The 16,780-nt window shown below is 39.9% G+C and overlaps 1 protein-coding gene across 13 annotated transcripts in view; it reads right to left on the reverse strand.

Annotated features, from left to right (window-relative positions):
• Nucleotides 1-16,780, reverse strand: part of LOC140458187 (calcium-dependent secretion activator 2-like) — a 746,655-nt gene that overhangs the window by 347,633 nt on the left and 382,242 nt on the right. For all 13 annotated transcript variants that reach the window (XM_072552408.1, XM_072552415.1, XM_072552410.1 and 10 more), the window contains exon 7: nucleotides 14,824-14,935. In XM_072552408.1, the coding sequence (XP_072408509.1) occupies nucleotides 14,824-14,935 (112 nt within the window). The remainder of the gene's footprint in view (nucleotides 1-14,823; nucleotides 14,936-16,780) is intronic.

Genomic DNA, 16,780 nt, shown 5'->3' on the forward strand with positions numbered 1-16,780 from the left:
TGAAAGTTCAGCAAAACTTCTGAAACAAAAGCAGAACAATGCAGATGCTGGAAACCTGAGATGGCAAAGAAAATGCTGGAAACACTCAGCAGGCCTGGTGGCATCAATGCAAAGAAATATAGAATTAACATTTCAAGTTCAACATGTCTTCTTTGGAACTGAAGAAATTGGTTTTATATTGTAGCAAAAGGTCAGAAGGAGCAGGTCACCAGAATGGGGACAGATGACAGACAAGTTCTGAGGATGGGTCACTGGACGTGAAATGTTAACTCTGATTTCTCTCCACAGATGTTGCCAGACCTGTTAAGCTTTTCCAGCAACTTCAGTTTTTGTGATGGACAAGGGCTGATATTGTGGAACTCATTACTGAGACAGAGATAGTGCTGGAGATCAAATAACCAACACAATTTCCTTATAGGACAACATTTACATCAAGAAAAAATGGGGACCTGTAAGAAAGTAATTGCAATAATCATGCCTTATCCCTTATTAATGAAGCCAAAGGTTTCTAATCACAACAGGAGGACAGATTTCTGAATGAAACGTTGATGATACCATAAGATTTAGATGCAGTGTCAACGTACAGGAGAAGGATAATGGAGAGAGCACCAGCTGGCATCATAGTGACAGCATCCAAAGAGAATAAATTTGCAAGCTCCTGTCACAGATTGTGTTATTACAATCTGTCCATTACAAATGGGCTCCAAAACGCAAAATAATAAGTTCACGCAGGTCAAGGTTGTTTTATGTTGTTACATTCTAGTTAACTGGACTTACTCTGGTTCAAACCTTGTTATATAAAAGCTTTCAGGAAATAAATGACTTTCTAAATGAACGTGAGGGATAATACATACTGGAAAAAGAGGCTTTTCTTCCAGCTTCCGAAACAGTTGATCATAAGTTAATCCCAAGCAAAACATATCGATTCCCAAGGAAGACTTGGTGATATTTAAAATGGCAGACAGAAGGCTATCTGGTACTGGAATGGACATTGTTGTGCTGAAAATCAGACTGTCCAGTACACAACAGGAATAGAGTCCAAAAGTAGGAAATGTATATTAAACCTTTACAAGACAGTGGCTAGGCCTCAAAGGGCTATTACATGTAACATTACCAAAATAAATCCCCACAAATCCCCACAAAGAGCGGCGAAGGCCTTTTGGTATTATCACTAGACTATTATTCCAGAGACACAGGCAATGTTTGAGGTTCAAATCCCACCACGGCAGATGGTGGAATTTGAATTCAATAAAAATCTCGGATTAAGATGCCCAGTCAACAGTTGCTGATTTTTGGGAAAAACCCATCTGGTTCACTAATGTCCTTTAGCTAAGGAAATCTGCCATTCCTGCCCAGTCTGACGTACATTTGACTCCAGTACCATAGTATCGTGACTAACTTTCAGCTGCCCTCTGGGAAATTAGGGATGGGCAATACATAGAACATAGAACATAGAACAATACAGCACAGAACAGGCCCTTCGGCCCACGATGTTGTGCCAAACTTCTATCCTAGATTAAGCACCCATCCATGTACCTATCCAAATGCCGCTTAAAGGTCGCCAATGATTCTGACTCTACCACTCCCACGGGCAGCGCATTCCATGCCCCCACCACTCTCTGGGTAAAGAACCCACCCCTGACATCTCCCCTATACCTTCCACCCTTCACCTTAAATTTATGTCCCCTTGTAACACTCTGTTGTACCCAGGGAAAAAGTTTCTGACTGTCTACTCTATCTATTCCTCTGATCATCTTATAAACCTCTATCAAGTCACCCCTCATCCTTCGCCGTTCCAACGAGAAAAGGCCGAGAACTCTCAACCTATCCTCGTACGACCTACTCTCCATTCCAGGCAACATCCTGGTAAATCTTCTCTGCACCCTCTCCAAAGCTTCCACATCTTTCCTAAAGTGAGGCGACCAGAACTGCACACAGTACTCCAACTGTGGCGAATAAAAACTGGCCAGGCCAGTGATTCCCATGTCCCATGAATTAATTTTAAAAAAAAACAGGGGACTAGTACCTCTCCAGCAATAGTCAACATTTACAATAATTGGTCATGCATATCCACTGTATCCACAGTAACAGAGATCTTGTTCCCAGAGACAACAGATTCAACAATGACCTGTCATGAAGGTCTAAGCCCTCTGAGGCAACAGATTTTGAAGACACTGACCCTCTGCCTGTAGATCCTGTGTTATCTCCTTTGAGCTGTGTTTCCATGTCTCTTTCTTCCGCTTTTTGGAAGTGCACTCATGAAGGATAACTACATAAGCTGCTCCTATGTGTAATGAAGCCTGAAGCATGGAAGGTCAGATCAAAGTGAGGAAAGTCACTTTGGTGCAATTACATTCAATAATTTGGAAAGCACCAGTGAAGTTTGAAGTCTGGCTCTCTGTTCAAATTTTCTGAGCACAAATCTTTCACATAGGCAGCTTAACAGCTGTTTAAAAATGTGTTGCTGGAAAAGCGCAGCAGGTCAGACAGCATCAAAGGAGAAGGAGAATCAACGTTTCGGGCATAAGCCCTTCTTCAGGAATGAGGAAGGTTTGCCAAGCAGGCTAAGAGGTCTTAGCCTCTTGGCACACCCTCCTCATTCCTGAAGAAGGACTTATGCCCAAAACGTCGATTCTCCTTCTCTTTGATGCTGCCTGACCTGCTGCGCTTTTCCAGCAACACATTTTTAAGCTCTGATCCCCAGCATCTGCAGTCCTCACTTTCTCCTAGCTTAACAGCGGTGCAGACTTCAGGGTTGTTATTTTCAATGAAACATTGCTCCTCACCGTGTTCTCTCCTTGTTGATCATTTGAACTCCATGCACCTTGGGAAATCAGTTTATTATCTGTTAAACTAGAATCCTGGGTCAAATTCTCAACTAGTTGCCTATTCCCCACGTGTAAATTACTTAACCGAACCTCACGTAAAGATGCATCCTTGTTAAACCCAGCAGTGGGTGGAATCATATTGCGTTTCTGACCCTCAAGCATTCAAACCAATTGGCCTTGGCAGTCAAACTCTGCCCATTGCATCCAACTCGGTTCACCACAATTTAGGAAGCTAGTGAAAGTCTGGAGAGAATGAATAAAAAGCTGGTTTGGAATTATCCATGGATGAAAAACTTCAGTTTCATGGAGAGAGTGGAGAAGCTTTGGCTGTTTTCCTCAAAGCACCAAAAGGTATGAGGGAAGTAATATAGTTGTTCAGAATCAAAGAAGATTTTGATCTTTTTCTCATATTTATTCTATTTCCACTGATGGAAGGATCAATAATCAGAGGATAAAAATTTAAGGTGATTGGTCAAAGAACCAGAGGGTAGTATGTTTTCCTTCCTACAGTGAGTTATTGTGATTGAGAAAGCACTGCTTGAAAACACAACAGAAGCAGATTCAAAGCTGGGAGGGAGGATCCATCCAACCATTCTACCTAGGAGCTGGCAAAGATAAAATGGGCAGGATACTCTTGTTCTGTGATCTATCATTCTATCAATTTTGGTGATGAGGTCAGTTCCAAGTCTACTATTCCACCATAGAATCTATGTGTTATAATTCATAGACTGACCTTAAAAATTTTTGCAAAGTTGTGAAATAAATAGATAGATTGAAAAATGTACTATCGCAGCCCATAAGGAAAGACAGAGAGAAGAGGGGTAAAACACAGCATTATGATGCACTTTCTTGAGAGGATGTGTCATAAGTCATCTTTAATCAATGTAGCTTCACTGCACAATGGAAGAATATGCACATAATCAATGGTTAAAAGTATGCTGTAAACAAACAAAGCACCAGCTGGATGTGTCATGCTGTGACCAACCGAATAAGTCACTGGTGTCTGACTTCATCTATATCATGTCTGAATATGTTGTACTGTGGTGAATAAACCCACTGACTTTATCAAATGGATACCAGATGTGTTTTAACACGGACTCATTTATTTTCTGACAATCGGGTGTTTTTATGTTATCTGCTAACAAGTCCTCCTCCAGAGACACTTCAGACTGGATTAACAACTTGACAGGGATCCACACATGACAGTTAAGAAATGTGGGTGTACACCTTGAATCTCAGTACTTGTCTTTACTCTCTATAGAGAAAATAGTTAGAAATGTATCTATTATGGTAATATCACTGACAACCTCATCATAGCAGGCAACAATTACCTCAGATGACTTTTACAGCATAATTATATTTCATTATCCTGATGTGAAAAATGAATTAGAGGTAACAGCCTAAATTCGTATTGTTGTGTTCCATTTTTAGAAATTAGACACACTGTCTTTCCAAGATTGGGAATTTTCCAAGAATGGCAATCGTGCATTGATTTCCAAGTTCATTAACAACTAACATCTGAGCCCACATTGGCAAGATGCGTGGATCTTAGCTCAATAATGTCACCATGGGAAACATCAGAAAGTAGCAAGTTTCATTGTTGATGATCTTCTTGAAAGTGTACAGGTTGCATGAGTTAAAAGATATGCCCTTATCTATGTTAAAGAACTGGCAAATTGCTCTAATTGACATCACTAATTGAGTAAATTGTTGATCATCTTTGTGAAAAGTGAATTAATTCAACCTATTGTGTTGCTCTATTCATTTTACGTAACTCAGTCTTTTATTGATGTGAGTAAGGAATACTCTGGGCAGCATTCCAGGGATTCCAACATTTCATGTGTGCGTGTATGAACAACCATGCCCAACAGTTTGAGTAACGAGTTGAGACAAACTACACATAGTATTAGAATGGAACAGACGATCAGTAATTTTTATTTGATAGACAATACATTGCTATACATTAGGACCACAATTGCATCTTAATAATATAGCCCCTAGCAGTAGCTACAATGTAGGACAATATTTACATCAAGGTAAAATGGGGACCTGTAAGAAAGTAATTGCAATACTCAGAGGAGGTTTTAATGTTCATATAAGTTGAACAAATCAAATTGGCAAAGGTAGTCTGTACGATGACTTTGAACAATGTGTTCAAAGGTAAGTTGATAAGGATATAGGAGGAGGCATTTAAGGAGATATATTCCATTGAGATAACAGAAGATTCTCTGAGAATGGTGTTCCATTCATGACCAACTGAGGGAATTAAGGGTGATATCAATACGTAAGAAAAGATGTACAGTGCTACAAACATTAATTATTTGATGGTACAGAATGGAATTTGCTGAAAAAAAACATGTTCTGCTGAGGCTTTTCATATTGCATTCATCAGGACAATTTGCAAGAATTCAAATGGAAAACCAACATTTATGAGAAAGTGCCGATTGGTTGGCTAGTGGATTCTGATTGGATGTGGCATTGCCATGGAGAATGCAATCATTTATGGCCAGGCAAAGTTAGAAGTTTTTTAGTTTCAAACCAGTCGGGGCTGCCCTGAGAAATGACCCAGCAAACGTCTGTCACCCATTTTGTTCAGTGCATGTACATGTCATTTCTATCTGCAAAGAGCATGGTCCTGTTTATCAATATATGCAGTTTCCAGTATTTGCAAATCTGCTACTCTGAGAGCCCAACTGACACTCCTAAACTGGTGATCAGTGTCATTCCTCGCATGCTCAGAAATATCCAGCAAATGATGTCTAATTGTCGAATTGGGCCTATACGGATTGGAACTTAATTAAACCTAAAAGACTCTGAAATGATTTAATATGGTAAATAATGACAGGAACAAGATACAATTTAAAAATAAGGGATCCCCTATTTAGGGTGAAAATGAGGAGGAATTTCTTCTCTTAGATGGTCATTTGTTTTCTGAATTATCTTCCAAAACTGCAGTTTAATTGTCAGGGGTTATGGGGGACAAGTAACGAAATTGAGTTACGGTCCCAGTCAGGTCAGCCACGATCCTATTGAATCACAGAAAAGGTTCAATTAAGTGAACTGTCTACTTCTGCTCTTATTACTCATAATTTACTAATTCAGCAAGAGTCTGTGTTGATAATATTGTGATTTGAAAGGTACTTTCTCACTCATACTTTATAAATATATGAGAGTACAATAAGCCAGACTTCACTTTCAAAACAGAGGTGAGGCTAATGGCATCATCATAATTTATGAACATATGGTTCAGCAATAGAGGGCTGGTTATTGACTATGCTCTATAAGATTGCTATACAAGTCGTCTTCCTTCACATTAAAGGCATCTCACTATCTGACCCACCGTCAAGATGTATTGAATGATGTGAAGTTACTGTCTGTGTGACAAATGAAATGAAACTCACAACAGGAAGTGATAGCCTGTAATTTCAAATCTAAGCACTTTCTTAATAGAATATGATGAAAATCAAGCATTTAAAAGTAGCTACCGTGAGTGTGAAATTTCATTCCTTCAGGTTTGGATTTTGGAAATTTAAAAATGCACAGTTGTTTTCTTCTTCTTTTGGATTCTTTTCATGTTCCCTTGCTCTAATCTATCAACTCTTTTCTTGATGTTCTTGATTTTACCAGGGGTCACCGATTATAATTGACACTTTGCTGTCAGTCTGTGCATGGTTTATTTCACAATCCTTTGGTGGCCTGTCGAGGAGAGATTTGGTACTTGTGCATTCAGCTCAGATTTCTGATGCCTGGTTCCCTACTTTGCTACATTTTCTGTTCACATTTCAACAACTTGCTACATAACAAGGAAACAACCTCTAAGTTCAAGGGCACTTCTAACTACCAGCCAATACTGTTAGAGATCCTGTCCCAAGAAAGTCTGGCTCATCACCTCTGAAAGGTTTCAGAATTTCTTCCGTGTGCTATAAATTGGTAACACTTTGCAGTCACTATTACAACTCTCTATGAAGTACGTCACTAGAATCTGATTGAATCACAATCACAGCCAGCGCCAACACGTCCCTGAGAGGAGAGAAGAAAAAGGGGGAAACTCAGTGGGCAGAAAGAAACAATGACATTTTAAAATGATCGCAGACAGGTTATGGATAACTTCCATATGTTTTTCCTCAGTTAAACAACTACTTTATGTACCCAGACACATTCAGTAGATCCCTTCAGGCCTACCTGGTCAGGTTCACCTGAGTTATCAGTGGCACCCTCTAGGATTCAACAGTCCAACACACTGCTGACAGGGCAATAATGAAGACTACTCCACGTGTGCATCTCTGAAAGGTCTCAAGGTACAAGGTAAGGTCACAAAAGGTAGGCGGAGCAAGACGGGTAACCGGGAAAGTTGTCTGCTCTAAGGTTGGGAAGTAAGTGAACCCTGTTACCTTCGCAAAGTCCTGAACTTCTCAGCATTATTAATTGCTGGACCCCACTGAGTGTAATACGTAACAGAGGCTGCAGAGTGTGTGAGGGAGAATGAGGGCAAAAGGGAAAGCGAGGTGCAAGAGAGAGAGAGTGAATAGCACCACACAGCTTGATGCAACCACATATATTGGTCCTCTCATGTGAAGCTGCATCATTAAAAATGTACATTATTATCGTTTTTACATCCAGCCCCATCAGCATAACTTTCTGTTCTTCTTTCTCCCTCATGTACTTACCTAGCATTTATGCCATTTGCCTCAACTACTCTGTGTGATAGGAGAATCTATGTTTCGGACATCAGCCCTTCTTCACGAAACATCGATTCTCCTGTTCCTTGGATGCTGCCTGACCTGCTGCGCTTTTCCAGCAACACATTTTCAGCTCTGATCTCCAGCATCTGCAGTCCTCACTTTCTCCCCTACTCAGTGTGATAGCATGTTAAACTTTCAATCATTGAGTCACGCAATTCCATTTACCATACCCAAAATTCCAGAGGCTAGCGTTCTGAATGGGTTCACATGCAAATATCATCTGCTATTTGATAGCCCAAGTTTAGACTCTGTGAATTGTGAACATCTACTGTTTTAGAATTACAACTTCCTACAACTTATTGTTAGTAAATAACTCGACTGAGAGGTTTACATTTAGTTGAGTTAACATATCTACTGATAAGTTTAAATTTAGTTTATATGTTCAGTGTGCTGCAGTAAAGTGGCCATAATCCTTGAGGACCATTGGGCTACCTTCTCATTAGACCGGAGGGTCAGCACTCTTCAGACAAGGGGAGATGTTGAAAAGGACAGTCCTTCCTGGTAACCTCAGCCAGTTTGAGAATTGAACTCATGCTGTTGGTATAACTGCATTCGAAACCAGCCATCCAGCAACTGGGTTCTGGTTGGACACCACTTACCTAGACTATTTACCAAGCAATATTTCATAAGAGAGTGAATGTGACTCCAGCAAATGCTTAGACAAAACTAAGTGCTAAGATTATTAGTTACAACTTCAGGCTTCTTGAAAAGAATATTCAAATCATATTTGTTATGAAGATGTGGGTGTACTGTACCTTTAAGAGAGTTAAAAGCTCGCAGTGACAGTACATATGAAGCAGAATCCCCAAGAAGAAGAAGAAAAGACGACAGGAATACAGAGAAACGTGAAAGCTGCCTGGTTTTGAGATAACAGGTTGTGTTTTGTCAAGCTTAATCTGGGGTTTTATCGGACTAGGCTTGTAGAAGGGAAGGTGAAAGATAGCTTAGAGGAAGGAGTTGTAAATAGTTGTTAGTTCATTATTCTCTGCTATACTTTAAGAAATAAAGTTGTTAAATTTATACTTTAAATAGGTCTTGGCCTCTCAAATTTTCACAGATTATTGCATGGGGTAAATCTTTTCTGTGTTGCTGTTTTATATTAAGCAAGATATTCACAGCTATTATTTTCACTGAATTGCTTGTTTTCCTAAGTTTGTTATCATGGAAAATAAACTTGTTTTCTATTGTCTAAATACTATTGATACATTCACTCTCTTATCAGGTATTGCTTGGTAAGTAATCTAGATAAGTGCTCTCCAACCAGATCCTGTTAGCTGATGGCTGGTTTGTAATGCATGATGCCAGCAGCATGGGTTCAATTCCCAAGTGAGCAAACTGTCTTTCACAAAGGGTGGCCAATGATATGGAAATGGAGTTTGATGGATGGACAATATAACCTGTGAGATATGTAAGAAACATGACGCACTTTGTGCAAGTCTGAGCAAAGGCTTCAATAAGACAGGAATGGAACCAGAAATTAAGTTTAAAGGAACACTGCTTCCAGGGATTTGCTGCTGTAGCTGGAGTGGTCTAGTTAATCACTGAAGACAACAGGCAAGGAGGCGGCCTTGATAGAGTGATTTTCCATTTTAGGTTATATTTATTTCTTTCTTTTTATGATATAGTTTGTAATTTTAAAATTATTATATTCAATAAATTACTGTTTAAACACATTATGTGGTATTGTCATATGTTCCTCTTACATGTCGAGTAAGAATCAAAACACAAAGAATACTCCACAAAGGCACTTTCATGTACACTGTTCACATCAGGATTCTGCTGCCAAATGATTGCATGCCTCGTTAGAAGGACCCAAACATAGCAATGCAAATAACACAGCGGCTGCAATTTGTGATGAGCTGTCAAGTATTAGGGTGAACAGATAAATACATTTATTTCTACAATATAGGGAAGTGCTTTGAACAGACAGGTGCTAAAATGCTAGCAGACACCACGAGTCAGAAGGTATGATGAGAAACCATACAAGGTAGCTGGGAAGACATGGTCAAGAAGGACCTTAGCTGTGTGGATGTGTCAGTAATAAAGGCCAGCAACTCGCGAGGATAACCAAGAGACCTTCAGAGCCCAGACCAACATGATCAGAGGGATTCTTAATGTGATTGAGTCCTTCATAGTTGAATCATCATGCTCTTACCAGCTCTACTATAAATAATACAACAGTTTCCCAATCCTGGAGGAAAGCTGCAAGTTGCAATAGATGACACCACATGAAAGAAAAAAGGAATTTGAAAGGAAAGGCTGGAGTTGCACTGATCTGTGAGGATTTACAGAAGGGCTTGAATGAGTTACAGTCTAGCAGTTGGGAGACGTGGAATAAGGCGAAGAATAGCTACGGATGGGGCAAGTTAGATGGGGAACAAAAAAAAAGTAAATCTGGAATAGGAACCGGCAGAGAAAATCCCCAGCCAGCTCAAGTCAGGCTGGATCTTTAAAATTCCACCGAGGCTTTGGGTAGGGGCAAAAAGGAGAGAACGGTGGCTTGATTCACTCAGGTTGCACTTATCTGAGAGGGTTGAAAGCAAAGGCAGATGAGAAATGGTCAAGGAAGCCCCATTCCAGAATTAAGCTCAAAACAGATGATGCCAAACAAAGACTCAGATTCCTGACATGATAAGTAGCTCCATGACAAGGAATAAGCAGTTTATGTTGAGCTGCTTAATATTTTATGGGTATGTTGAACTTTAAATACAACTTGAAAATTAATAAGAAAAAGTAAATGTGACACCCTACGAGTAAGGCACTGACACATTAAACGTGCAATGGAAGCTCTACAACTGTTTGGAGTTTTATTTACATCAGAGCATGACCAAACATAGTCCTAAAATTCTTGCTCCAATTCATTTCAGGCATTCAGTAGGAAATTCATGGAATCCCCACAATGTGGAAACAGGCCATTCAGTCCAACAACTCCCTGAACAGCATCCTACCCACATTCAGAATCCCAGCCCACTCCACCCCTGCAACCCTGTAGCTCCCACGCAGACATGGGGAGAATGTGCAAACGCCACACAGAAAGTTGTCCAATGTTGGAATTAAACCTAGGTCATAAAGTCATAGAGGTGTACAGCATGTAAACAGACCCTTCAGTCCAACTCATCCATGCCAACCAGATATCCTAACCTAATCTAGTCCCACTTTCCAGCACTTGGGGCCTGTATCCCTCTAAACTTTTCCTATTCATATACCCATCTAGATGTTTTTTAAATGCTGTAATTATACCAGCCTCCACCGCTTCCTCTGTCAGTGCATTCCACATATGCACCACTCTGCATGAAAATGCTGCCCCCCACCCCCCGACAGGTCCCTTTAAAATTTTTCCCCTCTCACCTTAAAACTATGCTCTCTAGTTCTGGACTCCCCACTCTAGGGAATACTTTGTCTATTTATCCTATCCATGCCCCTCATGGTTTTATAAACCTCCATAAGGTCACCCTTCAGCCTCCTACGCTCCAGGGAAAACAGCCCCAGCCTTTTCAACCTCTACCCATTGCTCAAACCCTCCAACCCTGGCAACATCCTTATAAATCTTTTCTGAACCCTTTCAAGTTTCACAGCATCCTTCTGATAGGAGGGAGACCAGAACTGCACACAATATTTCAAAAGTGGCCTAATCGATGTCCTGTACAGCTGCAATATGACCTCCCAACTCCTGTACTCAATGCTCTGACCAATAAAGGAAAGCATACAAACACCTTCTTCACTATCCTATCTACCTGCGACACCACTTTTAAGGAGCTATGAACCTGCACTCCAAGGTCTCTTTGTTCAGCAACACTCCCTAGGACCTTACCATTAAGTGTATAAGTCCTGCTAAGATTTGTTTTCCAAAAATGTAGCACCTCACATTTACCTAAATTAAACTCTATCTGCCTGTCCTCAGCCCATTGGCCCATCTGATCAAGATCCCATTGTAATCCGAGGTAATCTTCTTCACTGTCTACCACACCTCCAATTTTGGTGTCATCTGCAAACTTATTAACTATACCTCCTATGTTCACATCCAAATCATTTATATAAATGACAAAAAGCAGCAGACCCAGCACCGATCCTTGTGGCACACCGTTGGTCACAGGCCTCCAGTCTGAAAAGCAATACTCCACCACCACCCTACCTTCTACCTTCAAGCCAGTTCTGTATCCAAATGACTAGTTCTCTCTGTGTTCCATGAGATCTAACCGTGCTAACCAGTCTACCATGAGGAAGCTTGTCAAATGTCTTACTGAAGTCCCTGGTGCAATGGGGCAGCAATGCGAACCAATAATTTTTGACAGCAAATTGGCTTAAAGGAATTATTAAGATTTCTTTGATCTCAAAGTTACTTAGAATGTCCAGTTAATATCAAAGCCAGTTTGCTTGGTTATTGATGGGTGAGTGACATGGAAGTGAAACAGGTGCCAATATTACTTTCAAAAACTTGAAACTACATTTAAATAAATAGTCTGTTCTGAAGCGAATACGAAGATGAATATCTTGGTATAGGTCCATTTGTTATAAAGTAGAAGCAGAAAGACAGCAAGACTGACTCCTGGGATGACAGGACTGCTGTACAAAGAGCGTCTGTATCTATTAGGAGGGTACTTACTGGAGCTTAGACAAATGAAGGAGGGATCTCATAGAAACCTATAAAACTCTCACAGGACTAGACTGGGTAACACAGGAAAGACATTCCCAATGACTAGGCAAAAGTGAGGACTGCAGATGCTGGAAACCAGAGATTAGATCTGAGTGGTGCTGGAAAAGCACAGCAGGTCAGGCAGCATCCGAGGAGCAGGAAAATCGACATTTCGGGCAAAAGCCCTTCATCAGGAATACAGGCAGGTAGCCTCCAGGGTGGAGAGATAATAACTGCAGAGTCCAGAACCAGGGGGTTCCAGTCTAAGGATATGGGGTAAACCCTTTAGGACTGAGGTAAGGTGGAATTTCTTCACCCAGAGAATGGTGAACCTGTGCAATTCTCAGTCACAAAGAAAGGTTGAGACCAAAATATTGAGTTTTTCAAGAAGGAATTAATTATAGTTTTTAGGGCTAAAGGGGTCAAAGGGTATGGAGAGAAAATGGGAACAAGGTACTGAGTTGGATGATTAGTCATAATCATATTAAATGGCAGAGCAGGCTAGAAGGGCTGAATGGCCTATTCCTGCATCCATGTTCTATGTTGTATCATCAAAAGCTTTACTGGAAGACTCAATTAATGATATTAATTAATAAAGGCTGGGCCCACTATTAATATTCCAAACAGAAAAATTTGCCCCAGTCAAATAACTTTTTCTCAGGCTCATTCAGAGGAAAAGAACAAAAATATATAACAAATCTGAGCAGGATTTGGCCATTCAGTTCCTACTGTGCCAGAAAGATCACGACTGATTTGATTATGGCTTTAATTCCGCTATCCATCCCGCCTTCTATAACTTTCAAAACTTCATAGCTCCCTTGTTAATCAAAATTGAATATATTCAACATCTCAACCTCTGCTGTTCACCGGGATGAGAGTTCAAATACTAACAATCCTCAGAAAAGAAACACCTCCTTATTCCCAAGACAAATGGGAGCTCTACTTTGAAACTGCATCCCCCCCAAGTTCTAGATAATACACAGAGTAAAATATTTTCTCAGATTTACCCTGTCACAGCCATCAGAATTTAAATGATTCAATCCATAAGATCATCTCCTATTCTTCTGAATGCCAATAAGCAAAACTATTCAACATCTCCTTGTAAGACAAATGCATCATCCCAGACTTCAGCTGAATGGAACTTCTTTGAACTGCTTCTAATGGAGCTACACCTCTCCTCAAGTGAAAATGACCAAAACAGTATTCAAAGTGTAATTCAACTAATGCACTGTGGCAAGGCTTCCCTGCCTGCATTCTCCAAGCACCTTGCAATAAATGCCAATATTCCATTAACCTTCCTAATTAATTACTGTACCTGCACACTAATGTTTTGTCATTTATCTCCAAGGGCACACAGGTCTCTCTGCACCACAACATTCCACAATCTCCATTGATTCTAATCTTCTTGAGAAAGTGGACAATCTTCCCACATCATATTCCATCTGCCAAATCTTTGCCGAATCACCTAATCAGACTCATTTTGGGAAGTCATGGAGACTCTGTGCCTTTTTAAAAAATAGTTTCAGGGCCCAAATCCAGAAGTTTCACTCCCATTTCTGGTAAATCTCCAGGAGGAAAGTGAGAGTGGAATGCAATGCACATACGCGGGAAACTAGACTCAAGCAGGGCTATTTGAACTCAGTGCTAAGTCTGAACAGACCATGAGGGGTAAGGCTGAAAAAAATCTAACATTCAATACAACAACTGGGACAAAGCGGTTTGCCTCAGCTTTGGTCAACCATTGTGACTGTCTTCAAACTCTTTCCAGTGGGCAGGCCCCAGTCTAGCATGCACTCTTGCCCAGAATGAAGATCCCATTATTTGAAAGCGTTTCTCTCGAGCTAGGTTAGAAAGTTAAAATGAAATATTTAGAATGTTTCCTGACTGTGCAACTGCCTCAGATGTGAAATTCCTGGCCTAAATATCCTTCTTAAAATTGCTTTCTCAACTTTATATTGGTACCAAATTCTACCCTTCATTTAAGTAATTTATCTAGATCATAAACAATTTTGGAAATAGCACTAATTTCTGTGGTACTCCAGAAGTTAGTTTGCCAAGTTGAAAATGACCCATTTAACCTGATTTTGCGTCCTATTAGCTAATCATCTATTACATTGATACATCACCATCAATCACATGAACTCTTTTTCTGCACCATAATCATTTCCATGGCACCTCATCAAATATCTTTGGAAATTGTGACTATATTGTCTCTGGTTGTATTTTGTTTTTATAAATATCCAACTCCTACTCTTTAACACTGGGTTTGAGCATTTTCTCCAATGTCAGACATGAGATGAATGAGCCTATAGTTGCTGGGTTTCTGTCTCCTGTCTTTCTTAAACAGTATTCTAGAAAAGATAGACAAGTACAGTAGTACAAATGATCCACATCCATCAATGGTAGAGCACAGATACTAATGATTCTCAGATACTTCCACTAAAGAGGAGTTCTAATTGACAGAAGCATGAAGTGGTGAAGAGGTTTTGTCGTCTTGAGTTAGAAAACAGAACATTGAGCTTATCTCGTGTGGCCATCATGAAGTCACAATTTGCATGAAAAAAAAACTAAGGGTTTTCATTACAGAAATGCAACTCCTGAATGTGAAGGTGAGTCTTACCTTCCCCAATTCTTTATCTTCCAGGGCAAGAACTCCTGTGCTCTCTGTGAAGAATTTAATCTTCACAATTGGTCGAGGATGTGTGGTGGTAAAATCTCCCTGAGTGCCCCACCTGCAAAAGATAGAAAGCAAGGAGTGATTTCTACTTTGTTTTTAAATGCACGGTTAATAGCTCCGTTTACATTGTTTTTTTAATCACACAGACATAAAGGATATTTTATCACTATTGTATACATCCAAGTAGGTTGGCAACTTGTGCGGTTATAGCAGGGGTATTGTCATGAAATGGTAAAGCCTCACTTATGCCAGATGAGTTACACCTGCCTCCTTTCTGCTTAGAATCTCACACCAAGCACACTGATCCAATCATACAGAGGAGGTTGCCAAATTCTTAAATTTATCTGAACACTGTGGCAAATGTGATGTACTAAACACATAGATAAAGTCTCAATTGGTTTTAAAAATAAAAGGAATCATTAGCCAGTAAGGAGAAACATTTTTGGTGGTGATACATTGTACTGTGGGAAACCAGCGTGCAAGGAAAAATATCATCAATAAGGCTTCCTCATATCATGCTTTAGCTTTCGTGTCTTTGTTAGTGTTAATGTGGTGTTCTTCCTTTTCAGTGCAAGGACGGGTGCCTAAAAAGATAAGAGGTTTTGAAATTACTCCTGATACGGACACACAGTTCATCTCCTAAATGTAGGCTTACATGTGGATTTTTGCATTAAATTTAATAAGATGTTAAACAATAAATTTTGCAGACAAAGATATTAGTTAATGACTGTTTTTGCACAGTGTGTGTTCTCGGATAAACCTGGTTTTTGAAATCCACAGGTCACAACATTAAATTTTGTGCTCAGATCTCTTCATGGTCTTGTTACTCCCTGTTTCAATTACTTTCCTTAGAGTCATACAGCATGGAAACAGATCCTTCGTTCCAACCAATTCATACCAACCATAATCCCAAACTAAACTAGTCCCCCCGCCTGCACTTTGTGCATATCCCTCCAAACATTTATTTGTGTATTCATCGAAATGTCTTTTAAACTTTGTCACTGTACCCGCATTCACCATTTTTTCAGGATGTTCATTCCACTCATGAGCCACTCTGTGTAAAAAATTGCCAATCAGGGTTTTTTCACAAATCTTTCTCCTCTCACCTTAAAAATATGTCCCCTAGTCTTGAAATCCCCCACTCAAGGTAAAATGACACCTGACATTCACCTTATCTATAACCTGCATGATTTTATAAACCACTATAAGGCCATCTTTCAATCTCCTACACTCCAGTGAAAAACATCCCAGTCTATCCAGCCTCTCCTTGTAGCTCAAACTCTCCACTCGTGGCAATATCCTGGTAATTCTCTTCTGAATCCTCTCCAGCTACATTCTCTCCGATCCTTCCTATAACTGGGTGACCAGAATTGGACACAGTACTCCAGGAGAGGCCTCACTAATGCCCCATACAACGTCAACATAACATTCCAACTCCTATACTCAAAGGACTCAGCAATGACAGCAAGAATGCTAAACATCTTCTTAACTACACTAACTATATGTGATAAAAACTGATCTCTCTGATCTAAAACACTACCCAAGGGCTTTTTATTAACCCTATTACTCTCAGAAATTTCTACACACCTCCAATACTGGCCTGTTGCATGTTGTCATTTTCCATTGTTTCATAATGTGCAATTATTTTGGATTTATGCTCTGGAGTTCCTTCATGCCAGGTCTTTGTTCTTACTTCGCATTCCCTCTTTAAAAAAGTTCACAAAAACCTACCTTACTCCAATCTAGTTTTTGTTTACTTGTTCTAATATCTCCTCATATGGCTTGAAATCAAATTCTTTCATAATTCTCATGCAAAACACCTTGGAATATCTCTCCTCATTACAGGTGTTCTTGTAGCTGTATAAATGCTTGACATTAAGGGATTATCTCTCTCTCTTTA

Source organism: Chiloscyllium punctatum, chromosome 32 (assembly GCF_047496795.1).
Source record: "Chiloscyllium punctatum isolate Juve2018m chromosome 32, sChiPun1.3, whole genome shotgun sequence".
NCBI classification, from domain to species: domain Eukaryota; kingdom Metazoa; phylum Chordata; class Chondrichthyes; order Orectolobiformes; family Hemiscylliidae; genus Chiloscyllium; species Chiloscyllium punctatum.